The 23,876-nt window shown below is 49.1% G+C and overlaps 1 protein-coding gene across 10 annotated transcripts in view; it reads left to right on the top strand.

Moving 5' to 3' along the window:
• Nucleotides 1–23,876, top strand: part of CNOT1 (CCR4-NOT transcription complex subunit 1) — a 1,579,387-nt gene that overhangs the window by 461,055 nt on the left and 1,094,456 nt on the right. For 6 of the 10 annotated variants that reach the window (XM_085638193.1, XM_085638200.1, XM_085638196.1 and 3 more), the window contains exons 14-16: nucleotides 15,065–15,184; nucleotides 15,816–15,938; nucleotides 16,182–16,333. In XM_085638193.1, coding sequence (XP_085494319.1) covers nucleotides 15,065–15,184; nucleotides 15,816–15,938; nucleotides 16,182–16,333 — 395 coding nt within the window. The remainder of the gene's footprint in view (nucleotides 1–15,064; nucleotides 15,185–15,815; nucleotides 15,939–16,181; nucleotides 16,334–23,876) is intronic. The other 4 variants (XM_085638198.1, XM_085638201.1, XM_085638199.1 and 1 more) reach the window with 1 other exon arrangement.

The raw sequence follows: 23,876 nt of genomic DNA, 5'->3' as shown, positions 1-23,876 counted from the left end.
GAGCCCTTCTTACAGCTTCATACAGACAGTGGTTCTTTGAACCAATCCAAATTTCTTCTTAAAGTAGTTTCTGCCTTTCATATCAATCAGTTGAGTTTTTTCTCAACCTGATTCTGTAGCAGAAGGAGCTCTACACACACTTGATGTTGGAATAGCTCTACTAGATAACGTGGAGAGAACAAAGGATTTTCACAAAACAAAGCAGCTCTTGGTTGCTTTTTCTCCACCACATATAGGCAATCCCATATCTAAATGGGGCATTGCAAGATGGATCGTGAAATGTAACCAGACGTTATGTGAAAGCTATGCTAATACCCCCTAGAGCGCATTCCACTCGCAAAATAGGGGCTACTATGGCCTTCTTAGAGAATATTCCCCTAGCTGACATCTGTAAGGCAGCAACATGGTCTACACCGCACACATTCACCAAACACTATTGTGTAGATGTGTTAGGGAGACAACCAGCTAATGTACGCCAGGTAGTACTTAAAACACAGTTTCAAATAACTACAGGCTAGCCACCTACTGTTGTCTATTCTTCAGCTCACATGCCTCGAACGGATGTTACCCAGTAAGGATCTGTTCTTGGCATGTAGAGCTGTAGATTCACATGCGTCCACCTGCCTCCCTGGTCTCCTGCAGTTCTTATTTTACATACCTACACATGGACATCTGTATTCTACATTTTCTTACTCCATTCTCACCCGCTGCGGGAAAACAATCTAACAATGGAGTCGATGCCCATACGCAGTATCACTGAAAGGAGGAGTAACCTTACCTCGTGACTGGACAGACTTCGAATAAAAACAAACATCCGGACCCAACACTAGATCAATCAAAGCATTTGTAAAGGACAACTACTCACCGGCAAGGGTCTCAAGGCGCTGAGGGGAGGAGGGGCATGTCGAAGAGCCAGGTCTTGAGGTTGTTCGTGAAGATGTGGAGTGATGATGTCTGAGGCGGATCGGTAGGTCATTCCATGCTTTGGTCGCGAGGAAGGAGCGCCCTCCCGTTCTGGTCTTTCTGCCTCGGGGAATGTGAGAAAGTGGCTCTGTATATACAATTCCCAAATAGGTACAGTGTGCACAGAGGACACAGTCCCCAGAGGTTTGGCAAATGCTAAAGTTAGATATAACCTTACTCTCTAAAGTGGTAGCTTGGTCGAGCAGTAAGGCAGTATCAGAGGACAGTGTAAAGCATTTGTTGTACACACTCTGCAAGCAAATGGTCTCACACACTCAAGAACTGAACTCTAGGCTAATGGTTTGTATAAAAAATATATGGTTGTTTTATTTTAGAACCAACAATAGGTATCAAAATATACTTTCTCAGAATGAGATGCTTTAAATACTTCGCAATAAGCAATTGACTTTTGCAGATAATAGTTAGTTTGTTGCAATAGGCAACACAATTTCAAACACAATAATACTTTGAGCTCAATGGGAATTTTAAGTTATATGCAATAGATTACTTTCAGGATTACTTTTCTAACTCCAGGACTGGATCCTAGATTCAGTCCTGGGACAGTTCTTGGAAACAAGTGAGTAAATAAGTTTTAGTTACTGTTGTGATTTTTAAGCAATATTTTTCTATTTTAAAAGATGACATGCTTTTTCTAATCAAATTACCAATGTTTTCCTATGGGAGGAAATTCCCTAAGCAGGTAAGTGGGGTTATGGTTACATTTTCTAGGTCAGTGTTGGATCCTGAATCCAGCACGAGTGTACCACCTGTAAGCAGTTGAGAAACTGCGTTTAAGTTATACAGGCGCTTATTAACGAATATTTATAAGTTTGCAATCACTCCTCTTTTTCCTCCTTTTGCTTCATAATGCCTCAGTGGGACTTGAACTTGGTTCTTACTGTATGTGCGCTCCCTTTAATCCGCTTCATAATTGTACTCTCAGATTTCTTATTCTAAAGACTGTTGTTCGAGGCATATGAGCTGCAGAATTCACTTTGTGCCTAGATCGCCATCTGGTGTTGGGCTCAGATGCTTGCACCTTGTTGTTGTCTTGAAAGAAGTCTTTTGTAGTCACGTGATGGGTGAGGCCTCCCTTGGACGATAGTGCGCATGGGCATCGACTCCATCCTTAGATTGTTTTTTCCGCCATCGGGTTCGGATGCAACCTCAGCGCTACGGTTCGGTACCGTGTTATCCAAACCTTTTCTATGCGCAATTCATCGCAAACTCGACTGTATTGTTTTCGTCCGCATGCTTTTCGACACTCTGACTCACTCTATTCCGGTCATCGACGCCGGTCGCTAGGCTGCTCGACGCTTTTCCGGCCTATGGCTAATGGAAAGGACTCCATTAAAAAAAAATGCCCCCATTGTGGAGCTAAATTCCCACACAGCGACCAACACAAGGTCTGCAACCTGTCTCTTGCACGAGGAAAAAACTTGACAAGCCTGTGCCTCCTTCCGGTCCAAGAAGACTATCCGTGATCGCTGGGTATGAAGACACGTTATGGGTCAACAGGCTGCACCAGTGCCAGAAGACCTCTTCGATGAAGGCCCGATGTTCCGGAGGCAGAGTATTTGGAGGATCTGGACCTCGTTTCCTGGGCAGACTACTCCAAAGTCCACATCACTCCAGGTCGAGTGTGTACAATTGTCCCTGCCCGACCCACCAGAGAAAAAGGTTCCAGTCAAGACTTCGCCTGCAGGCCCCAGTTGCGACTGTAAGAGCTTCAGAAGCAAGTAGACCTGCCCTGCAGCTGCTAAGAAGAGGAAGACACAAACTGCTTTGGCCCCAGCCCTACCGGCCTGTCGACCCTCGAACCTGCTCCAACCCGGCATCTCTTGTTGCCAGCAACCTCACAAACCCCGGAGGACCTGGATACCTTTTAACTCTAAACCCCTGGGACTCCCATGAGTAGAGGCTCTACTCAAAATCTACTTCTAATCCCTGGCAGCAGCCCGGAACCGCGAACCCACGAGACACTGCACCAGCCAAGCCTGGCCTGTGCGAACAAAGACCACGAGGGCGACCCCACCTCGACTGTGAACCAGAGTCCGGCACCCAAGGACCTCCCTCGACACTCCTGAAGAAGCCTGCAGCCTCAGAACCAGGTGCCCCACCAACCGCGATCAACAGAGGGTAAGATTTCCAGACACCAAAAGGCACCCCTGCACCCGGCACCCCGTGCCCAATCCCGGGGTACCTACCTATCCTCCAACTACCCCAACTTACCTCTCGAAGTGGTGGTGGTGGTGGTGGCACCTGAAGAATCCTCGTCCCCGAGCTTGCAGTCTTTTTCTAAACCGGAGATTTCCCATTGAAATCAGGGGCTGACATGTGGCCAGGGTTTGCCGTGTTGTGTTTTTAGGGAACAAACATAGGCCCTGGTCACCTGCTTGGCAGGAGTCCAGGGTACACTCAAAGTACATTCAGCAATTCAGCAAAAAGTGGGGGCATACCGTGCAAGAAAGATGGGACTTTCTCACACCCTGCCATGTTCCGCCCAGAGCTACAGGCTGGCAGTCCACCACAGCTTCCTAGTCTGACCTTTCAGTGCCACCAATCGCCAGCAGGCGGCAGGATTCGCTATCAGCCGCACCCACCCCTACTGGTGCACCATCACGTCGGACAGGTGGGTTTTACAGATAGTCTAAAGGGGCTACTCTTCCCGCCCCTCCTCCCCCTGAGCCTATCCCTCCATCCATGCCATTTCAGCACTATTGCATGTTGGCGGATCATCTGACCCTTCTCCAACAAAGTTTCGGCACTCTTGGCCAATGGAGCCATCGAGCGAGTTCCTGCCCCAGAAGTAGGTCGTGGTTGCTGTTTGCACTACTTTCTGCTGCCCAAGAAGGACAAAGGCCTGCGTCCTATCTTTGATCTCAGGAACGTCAACCGCTTCCTCCTGAAGTTCAAAATGTTGGCGCTAGATCCGTGCCTGTCTGCCCTCGACCCTGGAGACTGCATGGTAGTATTGGACTTGCCGGTCCACCGGCGTTGCATGCGGTTCACGGTAGGCCAAGAGCACTTTGTTTACCGTGCTCTTCTTTGGCCTTACCAGCGCCCCTCGTATATTCACGAAAGTGATGGCGGTGGTCGCAGCTCATCTGCACAGATAAGGGGTTCCAGACTTCCCGTATCTCGACTGGCTGTTGAAAACGGGCTCGCCGCAGGCAGTCGCCTCCCACCTCCAGACTACGGCGGACCTCCTGCATTCGCTGTGGTTTACTATCAACGTGCCAAAGTCACACCTGACTTCCTCTTAGAAGCTCCTTTTCATCGGAGCGGTTCTGGACATGCTGCTTCGGAGGATAAGTCCGAAACTGCGTCAAGTTAGATATTTTGGGCCTATGATTCAGATCTTTCAGCCTCTATCCTGGGTTTCGGTCAGAATGACCCTGAGGCTGCTGGACGTCATAGCCTCCTGCATCCTGCTGGAGGATCATGCGAGGTGGCATATGCGGGCTCTGCAGTGGGACATGAAGTTCCAGTGGGCACAGCATCAGGGGAATCTGTTCGATTGCGGTCAGATCTTGGAGGGCACTGCATTACTATTGTAGTGGTGGCTAACGAATCAGGATTGGGTTAACGGCAGATCCCTTGCTCGTTCGAGGCATGTGGCCTGCTGAATTCATATCTGTGCATAGATCGCCGCCTAGTGTTTGGTCAGGATGATTGCATATTGTTGTCCTGGAAGAGTCTTCGAAGTATCACGAGATAGGTGGCTCCTCCCCTGGACTACAGTGCGCATTGGCATCCTCTCCATCCTCAGATTGTTTTTTTCCGCCATTGGGTTCGGATGTGCTTATCTTAGCTCAAGTTAGGAAAACTTTGTTTAAGGCCAAAAGCCTTTAGATATCGTCGGTATCGTTTGCGTTCGGTATCGATAAATTATTATACTTGTTTTCGAACTTATTCACCCTTATCGGACCGAGTTTTGGTCCGAACATCGATCGATCGACGTTCGAAGATGGAATCGAGGACTCCCTTCAAGAGATGTCCTCTGTCACGCAAAATATCCACACGTCGATGTCCATCCGGTGTGTAACAAATGTTTATCACCGGATCATGATGAGACCAAGTGTATGGCCTGCGCCTGGTTCCGGTCGTTAAAGACCCTTCGGAATCGATGAGCGGCTAGATTGAAGGCCAAAAAATCGGCGCCTAACCCGGTTAACATATTCAGTACAGAGGATGAAGAAGTCGAGAGTGTCAAAGGTAGAACAATTCGAATACGTTGAAGAGCGGGATGTTCATGAACAATCGGCCCTGCTTCGGAGCATGACTCCCAATATGACGAAGATGAGGAGATCTTCGAGGACGAAGACGTCGTCAACTAGGTAGGAGATGACGCTGAGGCCCTTGGGGCCGAGGAAGATAGCTCAGGCGAGGAGCTAGGCCAATCCGTCGATGCGGAGGCCGAGGGAGATAGTCTTGATAAGGCTCAGGTCGAGGGATTGCCTGCGGGCCTTACCCAAGATCGGTCGGATCGTTCTACAGCCCCGCCTGAAGGCCCGGCTTCGAACATTTCAAAAGAGCCAGAAATATCGAAAAAGACTGGAGTCGATTCCGTGAAATTGAAACCAAAACCTTCAACGGTCAAATCGAAACCGAAAGTGCAACTGGTTCAGGTCTGTTCGAAGGCATCGAAACCTTCCAATTCGTCGACACAAAAGGACATCGGAGCCGAACAACCAAAGAAGGACTTCGGTACCGAGAAACCAAAAAAGGACTTCGGCACCGAGAAACTAGAGGCCTATAGAACCGAAGGTTGGGGCACCAACGACCAAGGTCAAGGTGGTCGATCTGACTACATCAACACCGAGGAGTGCTGAGACTGCCAAAATACCCGATCAACAAAGCGTCGATCCAAAACTTCGGATCAAAGCCCCGAAGTCAGGAAAGAAACTGGAGACCGCATCGAGGCCTGTCCCCAAAGAGCCTGTTGGATCAAAAGCACCGTCGGCATTCACGTTGAAACAGGTATCGGAGTCCCTAAAGCGCATCAGGGAACGGGACACTCTCGAACCGAAAACGGGTCCCGAACCGAACAAGGTCGCCAAGGCTCACTCGGCGCCGGCACCGATCAAGTTTGGATTGCCACCACCGGGGGCACCTAAGATGTTCGACCTTAGGAAGAGTATCGAACAACCAAGAACAGTGTCCACAGAACAGATGTCGAAGACTCACCGGACCAGTTTATCGACGTAGACACTGGTAGACTGTCGTTCCGCAAGCGAAAAATTGTTCCAGAAAAGGCTTTGGAATGGTACAAGATTCCACTGAAAAGGAAAATGGCGTCAGCTTCGACACCAGTGCTTGTGGAACCTTACCAAACATATGATCAGGAACCACAATCCTTTTCTCCCGCACACTCGGAGGCGGATGCAGGAGAGGGCTATAATGAGGATACCACTTATCCTGTGGATAATGACCCTGATGAACAGCAAGACCAGGGTCAAGCATGGGGAGGCCCTAATGACCCAGGAGACCCACAAAATGCTCCTGACACTCCTATTGATAATATAAAACCATCTCCCACTGAAGATACTGCTGCTTTTAACGCCCTCATTGAAAGAGCGGCTGCCAATCACGGAGTGGAACTTCATTCTGACTCTCTGGAAGAGGATTTCTTGGTGGACACGTTCTCCACATCAGAAAGAACGGTCAAGACTCTACCAATGTTGAAAGGCGTTATTGAACATGCTAAGGACATCTTTAAGGAGACAACCAGAGCACGGGTATTGAACCAGAGAATAGAAAAAAATATACAAACCAGCCCCAGGAGACCCAATGTACATTAAGGGTCAATTGCCGTTGGACTCAATGGTAGTTTCTAATGCTCGCAAGAGAGCTAACTCGCAAACTACCGGTGATGCTCCTCCTCCGGACAAGGAGTCCAAAGTGCTAGAAACATCGGGAAAAAGGATAGCAGCACAAGCGGCAAACATCTGGCACATTGCCAACACTCAGGCACTCCTGGCCAGATACGACCGGTCACACTAAGATACCCTAGAAACACTGATAGAACACCTACCAGATGACTACAAAGATGGAGCGGAGTTCCTCATCCGAGAGGGACAACTCATTACAAATGCGTCCATCAAATGCGCGCTAGATGCAGCTGACACTGCAGCAAGGGCAATCAACACTAGTGTGATGTTGAGGAGGCACGCATGGTTGAGAATATCAGGTTTCAAACCTGAAATTCAAATTAATATCTTGAATCAACCAGTCAACCCAGACTTTTTATTTGGCCCAGAGGTTGACACTACACTAGAAAAGATTAAAAAGGACACAAACTGCGAAATCTATGGGGGCTCTACAGTCGCAGCAGTTTCGGAGTGGCTCCTTTTGTCGCCCCGGGAATACTGGAGCAGCTAGAGGTCAGGGGTCCCAGCAGCAGTACAATAAAGGAGGTACCCAGAGTACCTATAATAAGAACAATAGGGGTGGATATCGTGGATCCAGCACCAAAGGCAGAGGACGAGGACACCACAACACCAGGTCCTCTGCCAATAACAAACAGTGACGTCTTGTCACTGCCCCCCAACCACATAACACCGGTCGGGGGGAGACTCCAACAGTTCCTGCCAGTCTGGAGATCCATCACCACAGACGGGTGGGTCAGAGCAATTGTCGGTTACTGTCTGGAATTAACATCCAATCCACCCAACATACCACCAAGACACCGTACTAAGTCCGCAGAGCACTTGGCATTATTGCAGCAGGAAGTACTTAGTATGCTGCAGAAAGGAGCCATAGAGCTCGTGCCTGTAGGACAACGAGGGTCAAGGGTGTACTCTCTGTACTTATTGATCCCAAAATAGGACGGGTCTCTCAGACCTAGACTGGACCTGAGACCTCTCAACCAATACATTCTGTCAGAGCATTTTCATATGCTCACCCTCCAGCAGGTTCTGCCGTTACTCAGTCAGGGAGACTTCCTAGCAACACTGGATTTGAAGGATGCGTATTTCCACATACCCATTTACCCCTCACACAGAAAATCTCAGGTTCACTATTCAGGATCAGCATTATCAGTTCAAAGTCCTCCCTTTCGGAGTAACAACGGCGCCCAGAGTCTTTACCAAGTGGCTAGCGACAGTGGCTGCACACTTAAGGAGACAGCACATTCACGTCTTCCCTTACCTGGACGACTGGCTTGTTCAGGCGAAGTCAGCCCAGCAGTGTGCCAGCCACATATCCCACACCATTCACCTTCTTCACAGTTTGGGATTCTCACTGAATTATCCAAAGTCACATCTTCAACCCGCCCACGTACGGCAGTACCTGGGCGCGACCATAGACACTCTGGCAGCCAAAGCTCAGCCAAATTTAGTGAGGATCAACAGCATGCAACTGCTGATCACAAAGTTCAGACCTCAACACTCCCTTCCAGCGCGAGTGTTCATGCAGTTGATGGGCATGATGGCCTCCTGCATCTTCATAGTCCCGCACGTGAGACTACATATGCGCCCGCTTCAGGAGTGCTTGGCACGTCCATGGAATCGGATTTAAGGACAGTTGAAAGACCTAGTGTTGGTGAGCGGTCGGGCATACAACTCTCTGCATTGGTGGAATCCACAAAACCTTTGCAAGGGCCGACCGTTCCAAGAGCCTGTTCCACAAATAATACTGACGGCGGACGCGTCTCTCCAGGGATGGGGAGCTCATGTACTCAATTACACAGTGCAGGGACTATGGACGACACAGCAAAAGAAGATGCACATCAACCTTCTGGAACTGATGGCAATCTTCCTGGCAATGAAGGCATTCAAAGTACACTTGTGCAACAAGGTCGTGTTGATCCGGACGGACAACATGACTGCCATGTACTACATACAGAAGCAGGGAGGAACACACTCTCCACAGTTGTCTCATCTGGCACAGAGCATGTGGAGGTGGGCCATTCAGAGGAACATGTTCCTCATGGCAGAACACCTCCCGGGCAAGGACAACCAAATGGCGGATCTGCTCAGCAGACACAGCCACCAAATGCACGAGTGGGAGCTACATCCATCAGTACTCCAACCGTACTTCCAACAGTGGGGTCATCCAGAGATAGACCTATTCGCCACAAGGGAAAATGCAAAATGCCAAAGCTTTGCCGCCAGGTTTCCGCATCCACAGTCGCAGGGCAATGCGATATGGATGAACTGGTCAGGCAGATTTGCGTACGTTTTCCCCCAGCGCCATTAATACCGCTAGTGGCACGCAAACTAAGGCAACACTCAATGACTCTCATCCTGGTTGCTCCAATGTGGGCACGCCAGCCATGGTACACCACGTTGCTAGAACTTTCCGTGGTGCCGCATCAAAGACTGCGGCTAACACCCAGACTTTTAACACAGAACCATGGCGAAATTCAGCACCCAGATCCGCAACAGCTGAACCTGGCGATCTGGCTCCTGAAGTCTTAGAGTTTGGCTACCTGAACCTGCCTCCAGAATGTATGAATATCATCAAGGAGGCCAGGAGACCCACGACCAGAGCTTGCTATGCGGCTAAATGGAAAAGATTTGTCATTTACTGTAAAAACAATTACATTAATCTGCTGGATGCATCCATTCAGAACATCATCTGTTACCTGTTACACTTATACCGATGCAATCTGGCATACAGCTCCATCCGTATACATCTAACCGCAATAGCAGCCTATCTTCAGAACTGGCAGCACCTCTCTTTATTCAGAGTGCCTGCCATCAAAGCCTTCTTAGAGAGACTCAAATAAGTGATTCCTCCAACACACCCACCGGCACCGGTGTGGAACCTGAATGTGGTCCTCACCAGATTGATGGGTCCACCTTTTGAACCTCTCCACTCATGTGAGATTCAATTCCTCACCTGGAAAGTAGCTTTCTTAGTGGCAATCACTTCGTTGAGAAGAGTTGGTGAACTCCAGGCACTAACCATTCAAGAGCCATTCATACAGGTTCACGCAAACAGAATTGTCCTACGTACCAACCCCACATTCCTGCCTAAAGTGATATCGCAGTTCCACATGAATCAGACTATTAAACTGCCTGTTTTCTTTCCAAATCCAGAAAATGTCGCAGAGAGAATGCTCCATACACTAGATGTAAAGAGGGCCCTCATGTACTATATAGACAGAACAAAGGATTTTAGGAAAACAAAACAACTGTTTGTTGCCTTTTCCCCACAACACAAGGGCAACGCCATTTCCAAAGCAGGGATAGCCAGATGGATCGTTAAATGCATTCAAATTTGCTATGAAAAAGCTAAACGCACATTAACGATTCCTCCAAGAGCCCACTCAACACGAAAGTTAGGGGCGTCCATGGCTTTCCTAGGGAACATTCCTTTAGAGGAAATATGTAGAGCAGCCACATGGTCCACTATACATACATTTACCAAACACTACTGTGTAGATGTACATTTAAAACAGCAGGCAGCTGTAGGACAGGCTGTTCTCAAGACCCTTTTTCAGACTGCTGCAGCTGACACGGGCAGCCGTCGCTAATGGAGGGACTGCTATGTAATCTATGCACAGATATGAATTCAGCAGCCCACATGCCTCGAACCGAAAATGCTACTTACCAGTATGCATCTGTTCTTGGCATGTAGGGCTGCTGACATTCATATCGCCCACCCTCCTCCCCGGCGCCTGTAGCGGCTGCAGCACTCAGAATTACTGTATAGCATGGTCATCACTTACTGTATCTACTCAATCACTGCCACAATGGCGAAAAACAATCTGAGGATGGAGAGGATGCCCATGCGCACTGTAGTCCAGGGGAGGAGCCACCTATCTCGTGATACTTCGAAGACTCTTCCAGGACAACAATATGCAATCATCCGGACCCAACACCAGGCGGCAATCTATGCACAGATATGAATGTCAGCAGCCCTACATGCCAAGAACAGATGCATACTGGTAAGTAGCATATTCGTTCCCCAACCGGAGTTTACAGTGGTGACGGATGCATCACTTGTGGGGTGGGGCGGCCACATGGGAGAGGCGGAGATTAGAGGCCTCTAGCAGAGTCTGGGCTCCACATCAACCTTCTGGAGCTGCAGGCAATCAATCAGTCTTGCACTGAAAGCATTCCTTCCCTCTGTCTGGGGAAGAGTTATGTTATGTTATGTTGTTAGAACTTTTATAGCGCGCAGCTACCCTAGGGTGTCCCGGCGCTTGCTGTAGTTCTCCCAACACCCAGCAACAAGAGAATTAAAACAACCATGTTTTGAGCGCTTTCCTAAAGCCGAGAAGATCCTTTGAATTCCTCAGATCAAAAAGGAGCTCATTACAAGCCTTAGCCGCCCCTGCTACAAAGCTTCTCCCTCCCCATCTAACTTTCCTTATAGTAGGAAGGAGGATAAGTTTTGCTCCCAAGGAGCGCAACGATCTTGCTGGAACATACCAGCGGAATTGTTGTCTCAGATGTAGAGAGCCTGTGTCCTGCAAGGCGCGGAAGACTAAACAAAGGGCTTTAAATAAGATACGCTTTTTTACAGGCAGCCAGTCGAATTTTCTTAGTGCCGGAAATCTGGGTGGACCTCGAAGTTCCCGTTAGCAGCCTAGCTGCGGAGTTCTGGAGCATCTGGAGTTTACGAAGGTTACCTTCCTGCATGTTCAAGTAAAGACCATAGCAGTAGTCGAGGCGAGACAAAATCAACGCTGTAACCACGGTGCTTTTACACTCCGCAGGAAGAAGCGGGAGCTCTTTCCTCAGGCTCCTAAGAGTGTAAGAGGTGGTGGAAACTACAGCATTCACCTGGGCTTGCATGGAGAGACACTCATCCAGCACTACACCCAGATTTTTGACTTTTCTTGAGGGGACTGGGAGAGTACCCATAGTCTCAGGCCACCAACTCTGTGTCCAGATATTGGCATTATTGCCAAATAGCATCACCTCTGTCTTACTTGCATTGAGCTTTAAGCAGTTATGCGACATCCAATCTCCTACCGCCCCCATACAGTCAGGTAGCCTTTCCCCTGACGCCCTCTCCTGGCCTGGTAGCATGGAGATTACGATTTGAGTATCGTCAGCATAAGATGTAAGACAGAAGCCGAACGATTCAATCAAGGGGGCCAGAGGAGATACATAAATGTTAAAGAGTAGGGCTAAGAGGAACCCTGAGGAACCCCACAAGGAAGTGAGAAGGGGTTTGAAACGAAAGAGTGGTGCAGGTGTTCACTGACAGCACCACCACCATGTGGTACTGCAGCAAACGGGGCGGTGTGGGGTTGTGAACCCTATGTCAAGAGGCTGTCAGTCTCTAGACATGGCAGGAACATCAAGGCATTTCCTTGGTGGTCTAACACCTGGCAGGTTCTCTGAATGCCAGGGCGGATAAACTCAGCCGCAGGTGCATGATGGATCACAAATGGAGTCTTCACTCGGAGGTGGCACAAGGTCTCTCAGCAGTGGGGAGAGCCTTGGTTAGATCTATTCGCTACCAAAGAATGCACAATGTAAGCAATTCTCTGTGTGGGAATTTACAAAGCAGCACTCGCTAGGCCACGCTTTTCGTCGCGAGTGGAGTTGCGGTCTTCTATACGCCTTTCCGCCTATACCACTTCCGCCCAGAGTGCTGAAGAAGATAAAGCGTGACCGCGCCCAAGCCATTCTTGTGGCTCCGGATTGGGTGCAAAGTCCGGTATCCCGAGGTGTTGCACATGGCCATCGATCCTTCTACCTCTTCGGGAGGATTTTTTGTCACAGCAACAGGGGACGGTCCTCCACCCGAACCTGTCCAGCCTCCACCTCCTTGCCTGGAGGTTGAGCTGCGACAGTTGACCGCTTTCAACCTTCCTCCCGTTGTCTGTAATGTTATCTTGGCAGCCAGGCGCCCCTCCACTAAGACTGTATACGCCTGCAGATGGAACAAATTTGTGGCATGGTGCACAGTAAAGGCTGTGGATCCCCTTTCTGCCCCTCTTTTTGAGGTTCTCTTGTTCCTCATTTCTTTGGGCCAGCAGGGCTCTGGGCGCTCTTGAGGTATCTCTCAGCCATTTCAGCCTTTCTTTGGCTTCCTGATCAGCCTTCTCTTTTCAAGTCCCCTGTTAATCGCTTCCTTAGGGGTTTTACTAATCTTTTTCATCCTTTTCCCTTCGTAATGCCATAGTAGGACTTGAACTTGGTTCTTACCTACCTTGTGTGCTCTCCCTTTGAGCCGCTTCATAACTGTCCTCTCGGACTTCTTACTCTAAAGACTGCTTTTCTGGTTGCCATCACCTCTGCTCACAGGGTGAGTGAGCTGCAAGCCCGCTCTTTGAAACCTCCTTTTCTAGCTGTTCATCTAGACATGGTAGTCCTCGGAACCAGATCTTCCTTTTTTCCAAAGGGGTTACTTCTTTCCATATTGGTCAAACCATCACTTTGCCCACTTTCTTTCCGCCTCTGCATCCTTCTAAGGAGGAAGAGAAACTTCACTGTCTGGATCCAAAACGTGCGCTTTCAATTTATTTGGATCGAACCAAACGATTCCGGTTGGATGACCAGCTCTTTGTCGGCTACGTGGGGGCCAAGAAAGGTCAAGCCGTGCACAAACGGACCTTCTCTAGATGGGTTGTTTTGTGCATTAAAGCTTGCTATTCTTTGGCTAAGACGGCGCCTCCAGTGGAACTGCATGTCCATTCCACCAGGGCGACTGCAGCGACTACTGCTTTGGGATGGGGAGTCCCCCTCAATGACATCTGTCGGGCAGCTACGTGAGCGTCTTTGCACACATTCACAAAACACTTCTGCCTGGACAGCCAAGTCCGGAGAGACTGCTTCTTTGGCCTTTCTGTTCTCCAGGACTTTCTGGTGTGATCCTGGTTTGCAGACTCACCTCCGGGGTTGGTATTGCTGGGGTATGTATTCTAAAAGCAAGGAATCTATAACTAATTCTCTTTTAGATGACCAAGTTGCCTTAGGTAACGATATATCTGTAAGAGACAGGGATTAGTTATAGATTCCCTACTGCCCCACCTATTCTCCCGTTCTGCGAACTGACTTCTAGGGTCAGGGAATCCCTTTTAGGGCCCTAGTTTTGTGCACCAGTGGTCAGTGTCTTGCATGGCTCTGCGTTTCTGGCATGGAATGTTGTGTAAAAGAACGGACGTCCGCTTGCGAGTGCGGCGTCTAAGTAGCTATTGCGACGTCGTCCCAGCGACCACAACGCCAATGACTAATGCGGATCCGACTGATACCACCTTTTGAAGCGTATTTGAAGAAAGCAGCTTGTAGCATCTGCCCCAACACTGAAAGGCAGAAGTGTACAAAACATATGAATATACAGCACTACAAGTTGCAAATCAATTGTTACAGGTAAGTAAAGTGTATTTGCAACTTGCTGCTTTGCTCTCTGCTCTACACTTTACCAATAGAAAGGTATTTTACTTACAGTAGTTTTGAAGCTTATCACTCACTTTGTGAATTACGTGGGACTTTTCCACTTCCCTGTTGAAAAAATGCTGGTTTGCTGCATTCGGCCATTTGTGCGCATAAACTACCATGTTACACAATGCTGCCATGGTCAACTGAAGAAGGGGTATTTAAATAAATGATTTTTGAGGTCCCATTACCTAAATACAGACTCGTGTACAGTGAATCTAGAAGAGCCTGAAACTCAAACATTTTTTGCTGATCTGTTAAATTATACACTTTTCTTCCTAGAGCATAGCTTTTCCCTTATTTTAGCAACTGTGAAATCTGACACTTATCCTTTGTATTGACTCATGCCACATCAATTCTTCCTTCACTCCAAATAACCCTACCCCTGCCTGCGCCATAGGTAATACGCCTATTTATTAATTGGAATGTTCATTTTATTGGTGAACCCTTGTGACTATCAACATAATTTTCACTGATGGTGTGCAGCATGTTCACAGCACATAACTGAGTCAGTGGTGGAGCGGTCTGACATTACATAGCTCAGATACTGGTTCAGGATCTTTGACATATCCCTCAAACCTTTATTTTTACTAAAGAAACTGGTATTAACATATGTTAATTAATGCACTCGTCCACATTTTTACATTAAAATAAGAGTATATTCAACCCATGCGCTAAAACAGCGTTTTGCAATTGCAACTCACAAAGTCTGTATCGGTAATATTATGTACTCATTCTTTGTTTTCCCTTTTCAGGGACAATCTCCTTCAATCCGACAACTGATCATGCATGCCATGGCTGAATGGTATATGCGAGGGGAACAATATGACCAGGCAAAGCTCTCACGAATTCTTGATGTGGCCCAGGATTTGAAGGTAAGAGACCAGAGTTGTAACCTTGATTCATTCTGAGGCATCATGGTTTTGCTTCAGTTTAATTTTCAAGTTTAAGGCAGCCATTTCCATATAACTCCCACAGTTGCTTTATTTAAGTGATGTAGGGTTTGTTTTATTGGGTTAACAGTGGGTTGCTGGGTAAAAGCCTGTGTTGCCCTGAGACGCTGCTTGACTAAGTGCCCCGAAAGCGAACTGCAGTCTTTTCCTGGCGAGTTGGCTATATAAAATGTTTCTATCATGGAGACGTTAGATCTATTTTCCATTGGTAGATGGCCATGCCATATCTGGGTTGTAATTTTTTTTTTCTCCTAATTTTATTTTTTTCAAGCAGAAGGTCACTTAGTTGAACTCTTGTCTTAATACTTATCAAATGTATCTTCACCCAGTATTCATGCTGGAGTGGTATTTTGGTAATCAGAGAGTCTATAAAATCCACCTTGCCATTTGCGTAGGGTCTCCTTAGGAAAAACTTTGCATTGTGTTGCAGTAGTTTACCACTTAAAAGGGTGGTGGGTGGTACAGGGGAGGATTTGTGACAGCTTGTCAGACAGAGGGAAAGGGGGTAACATTTGATGATTTGACTAGTGGTCTCTTAATTCTCTTTCTTTAGGCCTTGTCAATGCTGCTAAATGGTACTCCGTTTGCCTTTGTTATTGACCTTGCTGCACTTGCCTCTCGACGGGAATACCTCAAACTTGACAAATGGCTCACAGATAAAATTCGGGAGCATGGGGTAAAGCAGGACTATTTTCTTTTCATTTCTGCATTTCATTTTTGGTGCATTTTTTTTCTAAAGTGACAAGTAGATTTTAAAATTGTAGAATTGTTGGCGTGAACTTGGTGTAGAGGAAAAGTGCCAAACGTATCCATAGCAAATAGTCCAGCTCCATTAGTGAATGCAAGTCAGGTGTATTGTAGCACTGCATAGGATGATGTTCTGAATTACATTTAGCAGAATCTCTGCTTCTTTCCCCAGGAGCCTTTCATCCAGGCCTGCATGACTTTTTTAAAGAGAAGGTGTCCTTCCATTCTCGGTGGCCTTACCTCTGAAAAAGACCAACCTAAAAGTGCTCAGCTGCCTCCTGAAACTCTTGCGACTATGTTGGCATGCTTACAGGCATGTGCAGGGTAAGAATTTATTTTGCCTGTAGATATCTGAAAAGGACATGGTTGCCACTTGCATCTTTTGATTAGTCAAAAGATCGCTATACCATGTTTATTCAGTCAAAGAAGCTGCAACACCTCAATCCTTTTCACATTCTCGTCCTTCCTGGCCACCACCTGTTCGGACTGTGGAGTAAAAAAACCCCAAAACTGCACACAAAAAAAATATGGATATGTATGTGTGTGTATATGTGTGTATATATATATATATGTATGTATGTATGTATGTATGTATGTATGTATGTATGTATATATATATATATATATATATATATTTTGCAATGCAGCAGTCAAGTTGAATTATCTGTGTTCTTGGAAAAAGTGCACACTTAACACATTCTGCAGTCTATTTTTTATTGTATTTTCAAATAAGTGATTAACTCAATTAAGCTTTACTCTCTGGTTTTGTGTTCTCTGATGCAGTTAGTCCATCACTATTTTTCTTGTAATTTGTAAGTAACTTGTTTCCACTGCGTGACTGCCATGTTTTAAGGCATGAGCCTGTTATTTAGATTAAAATGCAGTGCATTTTTGTAGCATGAATCGTTTCTGGAGTCACATACTGTGCATTATTTTGCTATCTGCCTGAAATGTTCCTTTTCTCCTTTTTAATTTTTTTTTAATTTTTTTTATTTTTGTCATGGGTTAGTCTGCCACTGTTTGGTAACATGCCACATAACTTTGTGACATCAGACGTGTGCAAGAAGTCCTTAGCGTTTTTCCTTTTAGTGTATTGCAGAAATGGTTTTCTGTTTGGGTTCAAATATAGGCTGACCTGCAAGCTTTTTTTTTATGTGGACTGTAAGCTCCCTGTGCCCCTGGATGTGATCACTTCATTTATTATTTTGCTGGTTTGTAAACTAGCTGAATGGCTTCTATTTTTAAGTCTGGTATCTGAAAGAAACACGTTAGGCTGGATCCGGAAAGGTTTTTCGTTGGCAATACCCCTTGCGCGTCGCTAGGCGTCGTCTGCGGCTCAGTGTCCGTCGGCGTCTTGCGCCGGAATGACGTCGTCTGAGTACTTGGACGCCGCCCTCGCGCGCTGACGTCAGTTCTTCTTTTTTCCGCGCCGATCCGGGAAGAGCTTACCCCTTAGTCATTTTTTGACTAAACTTTTTGACTCTTTTTGGTCTTTTGTCGACTCGACTCTGGTGCCGGAAGGATGCTTGGATTTAAGGCCTGTGACGCCTGTCATCGCCTGATGTCGGTGCCGGATCACCATCGCCGGTGCCTTTACTGTCTGGGGGACGACCACGACACGGAGTCGTGCCCCGACTGGCAGGCCTTGACCTCGAAGGCTAGGCGGGAGCGGTCCCGTAAGCTTCTCGAGCTTCGGCACTCTGCTCCGCGCCGCTCACGGTCCCGGTCCAGGAGGAGGTCCAAGGACCGGCCGCAGAGCCGCAGTCATCATCGCTCGTCGGGCTTGAAGTCTTCGGGTAAGTCGAAGCGATACCGCTCTTAGGACTCCCCTCGCCAGTCGCGCAACTCGGCCGTGGGTCAGGGTGGTCCCACCCCTGCAGCTCCGCCGAAGCCGCATCCGTCTCCATACTCGCCGGTCCTTGGGACTGACGCTACTCAGGCGGAGGTCAGTGCCTTCCTCTCGGCCATGGGGGCCTGGCTCCGCCGTCGACGCCTGCCGGCGCGCCTTCGGGCCCCGCGGGCTCGACTGGGCGACCTCGCCTTCTGGCGGCTCCGGCGCCGCAGGTCCCCGAGAGATCCAGCCCTGGATCTGTCGGCGCCGGTCGACCTCACGACGCCTCCTCTGCCGGCGCCGGTCGACCTCACGACGCCTCCTCTGCCAGCGCCGACACCGGTTCCACCTCTGGCGCAGTCTCCGGACGACGCCGTTCCCTGGTTTAGCACCTGTCCAGACCAGACGCTGGCATGGCACTGCAACCAATGCCGATGAATGAACGTTTAATCTACCTCCAGGCTCCGATCGTTCCTCCTGGTTATCAGGAATCTGATGACGGGGGCGACTGGGAGGGGTCTGCGGACCCTATGGCCCTCCAGGGTCAACTTTCACCGGACTGGGCAGACAATCTGGGGGATGCCAGTGGTCTAGACACTTCGCTGGACGCTGGCTTCACTTCTCCTCTGACTTTGGCTTCGGAGGAAGGTGCAGCTTTTTCCGTGGTGCTGCGCAAGGCAGCCGAAGCCCTGGGTACGAGTTGCCTGCTGTGGCCGTGAGGACTAATATCCTCAGAGGTGCTTCAACTGTCAGCAAGCTCCACAGAGCCTCTGCTGCAGTTCAATGACGTTCTGCAGGGCACTTGGTCCAAGCCCTCCACAGTTCCTCCTGTGGATCGGAACGTGGCCCAGCGCCACCGCCCTGCTCCGGGCGACCCCAGTTTCCTGTCCCAACACCCCACCCCCGAGAGCCTGGTTATCCAGGCCTCCACTTGCCAATCCTCCTTCCCGTCCGCTCCTCCGGATCGGGAATCCAAGAGGCTGGAACAGTTCGGCAAGAAACTGTTCTCCTCCCTGAGTTTGGGCCTGCGGTCTTTGAACACCGCTTTCCTCTTGGACCGTTTCTCCCACTCTCTGTGGGATACGGTGGAGGATGTGCTGCCACTGTGTCCGGTGGAGGCCTGGACACGTCTCTCCCAGGCACTTGCTGACGGACCAGATGCAGCGCGACATGCCATACCATGTGGACTTGACACCACGGACTCGCTGGACAGGGCGATTTCCACCACGGTGGCGCTCCGGCGCCACGCCTGGCTGAGGTCCACGTCTTTTTCGGGGGATGTCCAGAGTACCCTCATGGATATGCCCTTTGATGGCGCTCGCCTTTTTGGTGAGAAGGCGGATAGTGCGCTGGCTCGTTTTAAGGGCTACGGCCACGTCCTTGGATCTCTCGGCCCGCGGCCGCACACTTCGGCCTTTTGCCCCTTTCGTGGCCAAGGAAGGGGCGCCTCCTCACGTCCGCCTAGCCACCGGCCGCAGATCCAACCTGCATGCGGTCGCGGACGTGGGTTCCGCCGTGGCGGTTCTAGAGGACAACGTGCCGGTCAGTCCACATCCACACCGGCAGCATCCGCCTCAAAGCCTTCCTAGTCCGAGCTTTCAGGCCCATTCCACGCTAGTGGGTGGCAGAGTTCACCATCACCTGCTCCACTGGCGCTCCATCACTTTGGACAGGTGGGTACTGCTAATTGTCCGAAGGGGCTACTCCCTCCCCTTCGAGATGACCCCTCCAGCCATGCCACCGCAGTCCCACCGTATATCGGAGGGTTCGAGGCATGTGGGCTGCTGAATTCATATCTGTGCATAGATCGCCGCCTAGTGTTTGGTCCGGATGATTGCATATTGTTGTCCTGGAAGAGTCTTCGAAGTATCACGAGATAGGTGGCTCCTCCCCTGGACTACAGTGCGCATGGGCATCCTCTCCATCCTCAGATTGTTTTTTTCCACCATTGGGTTCGGATGTGCTTATCTTAGCTCAAGTTAGGAAAACTTTATTTAAGGCCAAAAGCCTTTAGATATCGTCGGTATCGTTTGTGTTCGGTATCGATAAATTATTATACTTGTTTCACCCTTCTCGAGCCGAGTTTCGGTCTGAACATCGATCGACGTTCGAAGATGGAATCGAGGACTCCCTTCAAGAGATGTCCTCTATGTCACGCAAAATATCCACACGTTGATGTCCATCCGGTGTGTAACAAATGTTTATCTCCGGATCATGATGAGACCAGGTGTATGGCCTGCGCCCGGTTCCGGTCGAAAAAGACACTTCGGAATAGACAAGCAGCTACATTGGAGGCCAAAAAAATCGGCGCCTAACCCGGTTAACATATTCTGCACCGAGGATGTAGAAGTCGAGAGCGTCGAAGAGGTAGAATCGGGCACTGCTTCGGAGCATGAATCCCAATATGACGACGAAGATGAGGATCTTCGAGGATGAAGACGTCGTCAACTAGGTAGGAGACGACGCTGAGGCCCTTGGGGCCGAGGAAGATAGCTCAGGCGAGGAGCTAGGCCAATCCGTCGATGCGGAGGCCGAGGGAGATGGTCTTGATAAGGCTCAGGTCGAGGGATCGCCTGCGGGCCTTACCCAAGATCGGTCGGATCGTTCTACAGCCCCGCCTGAAGGCCCAGCTTCGAACATTTCAAAAGAGCCAGAAATATCGAAAAAGACTGGAGTCTATTCCGTGAAATCGAAACCAAAACCTGCACCGGTCAAATCGAAACCGACCTGAACCAGTTGCACTTTCGGATCGAAGGCATCGAAACCTTCCAATCCGTCGACACAAAAGAAGGACAAAGGAGCCGAACAAACGAAGGAGTTCGGTACCGAGAAACCGAAAAAGGACTTCGGCACTGAGAAACAGAAGAAGGCCCTCTGTCCCAAGAAGACGCAGAGGCCTATTGCACCGAAGGTTGGGGCACCAACGACCAAGGTCAAGGTGGTCGATCCGACTACATCAACACCGAGGAGTGCTGAGACTGCCAAACTACCGGATCAACAGGGCGTCGATCCCAAACTTCGGATCGAAGCCCCGAAGACAGGAAAGAAGCCGGAGACCGCATCGAGGCCAGTCTCCAAAGAGTCTGTCGGATCAAAAGCACTGTCGGCATTCACGTTGCAACAGGTATCGGAGTCCCTAAAGCGCATCAGGGAACGGGACACTCTCGAACCGAAAACGGGTCCCGAACCGAACAAGGTCGCCAAGGCTCACTCGGCGCCGGCACCGATCAAGTTTGGATTGCCACCACCGGGGGCACCTAAGATGTTCGAACTTAGGAAGAGTATCGAACAACCAAGAACAGTGTCCACAGAAAGAACAGATGTCGAAGACTCACAGGACCAGTTTATCGACGTAGACACTGGTAGACTGTTCCGGAAGCGGTAAATTGTTCCAGAAAAGGCTTTGGAATCATACAAAATTCCACTAAAAAGGAAAATGGCGTCCGGTTCGACACCAGTGCTTGTGGAACCTTACCACACATCATCAGGAACCACAATCCTTTTCTCCCGCACACTCTGAGGCGGATGCAGGAGAGGGCTATACTGAGGATACCACTTATCCTGTGGATAATGACCCTGATGAACAACAGCAAGACCCGGATCAAGCATGGGGAGACCCTAATGACCCAGGAGACCCACATAATGCTCCTGACAATTATCTTTATAATATAAAACCATCTCCCACTGAAGATACTGCTGCTTTTTAACGCCCTCATTGAAAGAGCGGCTGCCAATCACGGAGTAACTTCATTCTGACTCTGTGGAAGAGGATTTCTTGGTGGACACGTTCTCCACATCAGAAAGAACGGTCAAGACTCTACCAATGTTGAAAGGGGTTATTCAACATGCTAAGGACATCTTTAAGGAGACAACCAGAGCACGGGTATTGAACCCGAGAATAGAGAAAAAATACAAACCAGCCCCAGGAGACACAATGTACATTAAGGGTCAATTGCCGTAGGACTCAATGGTAGTTTCTAATGCTCGCAAGAGAGCTAACTCTCAAACTACAGGTGATGCTCCTCCTCCAGACAAGGAGTCCAAAGTGCTAGAAACATCGGGAAAAACGATAGCAGCACAAGCAGCAAACATCTGGCGCATTGCCAACACTCAGGCACGCCTGGCCAGATACGACAGGTCACACTACGATACCCTAGAAACTCTGCTAGAACACCTACCAGATGACTACAAAGATGGAGCGGAGCTCCTCATCAGAGAGGGACAACTCATTACAGATGCGTCCATCAAATGCGCACTAGATGAAGCTGACGCTGCAGCAAGGGCAATCAACACTGGTGTGATGTTGAGGAGGCACGCATGGCTGAGAATATCCGGTTTCAAACCTGAAATTCAAACTAATATCTTGAATCAACCAGTCAACCCAGCCTTTTTATTTGGCCCCGAGGTTGACACTACACTAGAAAAGATTAAAAAGGACACAAACTGTGAAATCTATTGGGGCTCTACAGTCGCAGCAGTTTCGGAGTGGCTCCTTTCATCGCCCCGGGAATAGAGGAGCAGCTAGAGGTCAGGGGTCCCAGCAGCAGTACAATAAAGGAGGTACCCAGAGTACCTATAATAAGAACAATAGGGGTGGATATCGTGGATCCAGCATCAAAGGCAGAGGACGAGGACACAACAACACCAGGTCCTCCGCCAATAACAGTGACGTCTTGTCACTGCCCCCCGACCACATAACACTGGTCGGGGGGAGACTTCAACAGTTCCTGCCAGTCTGGAGATCCATCACCACAGACGGGTGGGTCAGAGCAATTGTCCAGTACGGTTATTGTCTGGAGTTAACATCCAATCCACCCAACATACCACCAAGACACCTTCCTATGTCCGCAGAGCACTTGGCATTATTGCAGCAGGAAGTACTAAGTATGCTGCAGAAAGGAGCCATAGAGCTCGTGCCTGTAGGACAACGAGGGTCAGGGGTGTACTCTCTGTACTTCTTGATCCCAAAAAAGGACGGGTCTCTCAGACCTATACTGGACCTGAGACCTCTCAACCAATACATTCTGTCAGAGCATTTTCATATGCTCACCCTCCAGCAGGTTCTGCCGTTACTCAGTCAGGAAGACTTCCTAGCAACACTGGATTTGAAGGATGCGTATTTCCACATACCCATACAAACATCACACAGAAAATATCTCAGGTTCACTATTCAGGATCAGCATTATCAGTTCAAAGTCCTCCCTTTCGGAGTAACAACGGCGCCCAGAGTCTTTACCAAGTGCCTAGCGACAGTGGCTGCACACTTAAGGAGACAGCACATTCACGTCTTCCCTTACCTGGACGACTGGCTTGTTCAGGCAAAGTCAGCCCAGCAGTGTGCCAGCCACATATCCCACACCATTCACCTTCTTCACAGTCTGGGATTCTCACTGAATTATCCAAAGTCACATCTTCAACCCGCCCAGGTACGGCAGTACCTGGGCGCGACCATAGACACTTTGGCAGCCAAAGCTCAGCCAAATTTAGTGAGGATCAACAGCATGCAACTGCTGATAAAGTTCAGACCTCAACACTCCCTTCCAGCGCGAGTGTTCATGCAGTTGATAGGCATGATGGCCTCCTGCATCTTCATAGTCCCGCACGCGAGACTACATATGCGCCCGCTTCAGGAGTGCTTGGCACGTCAATGGAATCAGGCTCACGGGCAACTAAAAGACCTAGTGTTGGTGAGCGGTCGGGCATCCAACTCTCTGCATTGGTGGAATCCACAAAACCTTTGCAAGGGCCGACCGTTCCAAGAGCCTGTTCCACAAATAATACTGACGGCGGACGCGTCTCTCCAGGGATGGGGAGCTCATGTACTCAATTACACAGTGCAGGGACTATGGACGACACAGCAACAGAAGATGCACATAAACCTTCTGGAACTGATTGCAATCTTCCTGGCAATGAAGGCATTCAAAGTACACTTGTGCAACAAAGTTGTGTTGATCCGGACGGACAACATGACTGCCATGTACTACATACAGAAGCAGGGAGGAACACACTCTCCACTGTTGTCTCATCTGGCTCAGA

The sequence above is a fragment of the Triturus cristatus genome, chromosome 12 (genome assembly GCF_964204655.1).
Source record: "Triturus cristatus chromosome 12, aTriCri1.1, whole genome shotgun sequence".
NCBI classification, from domain to species: domain Eukaryota; kingdom Metazoa; phylum Chordata; class Amphibia; order Caudata; family Salamandridae; genus Triturus; species Triturus cristatus.
This window is presented reverse-complemented; position numbering and strand designations above follow the sequence as displayed.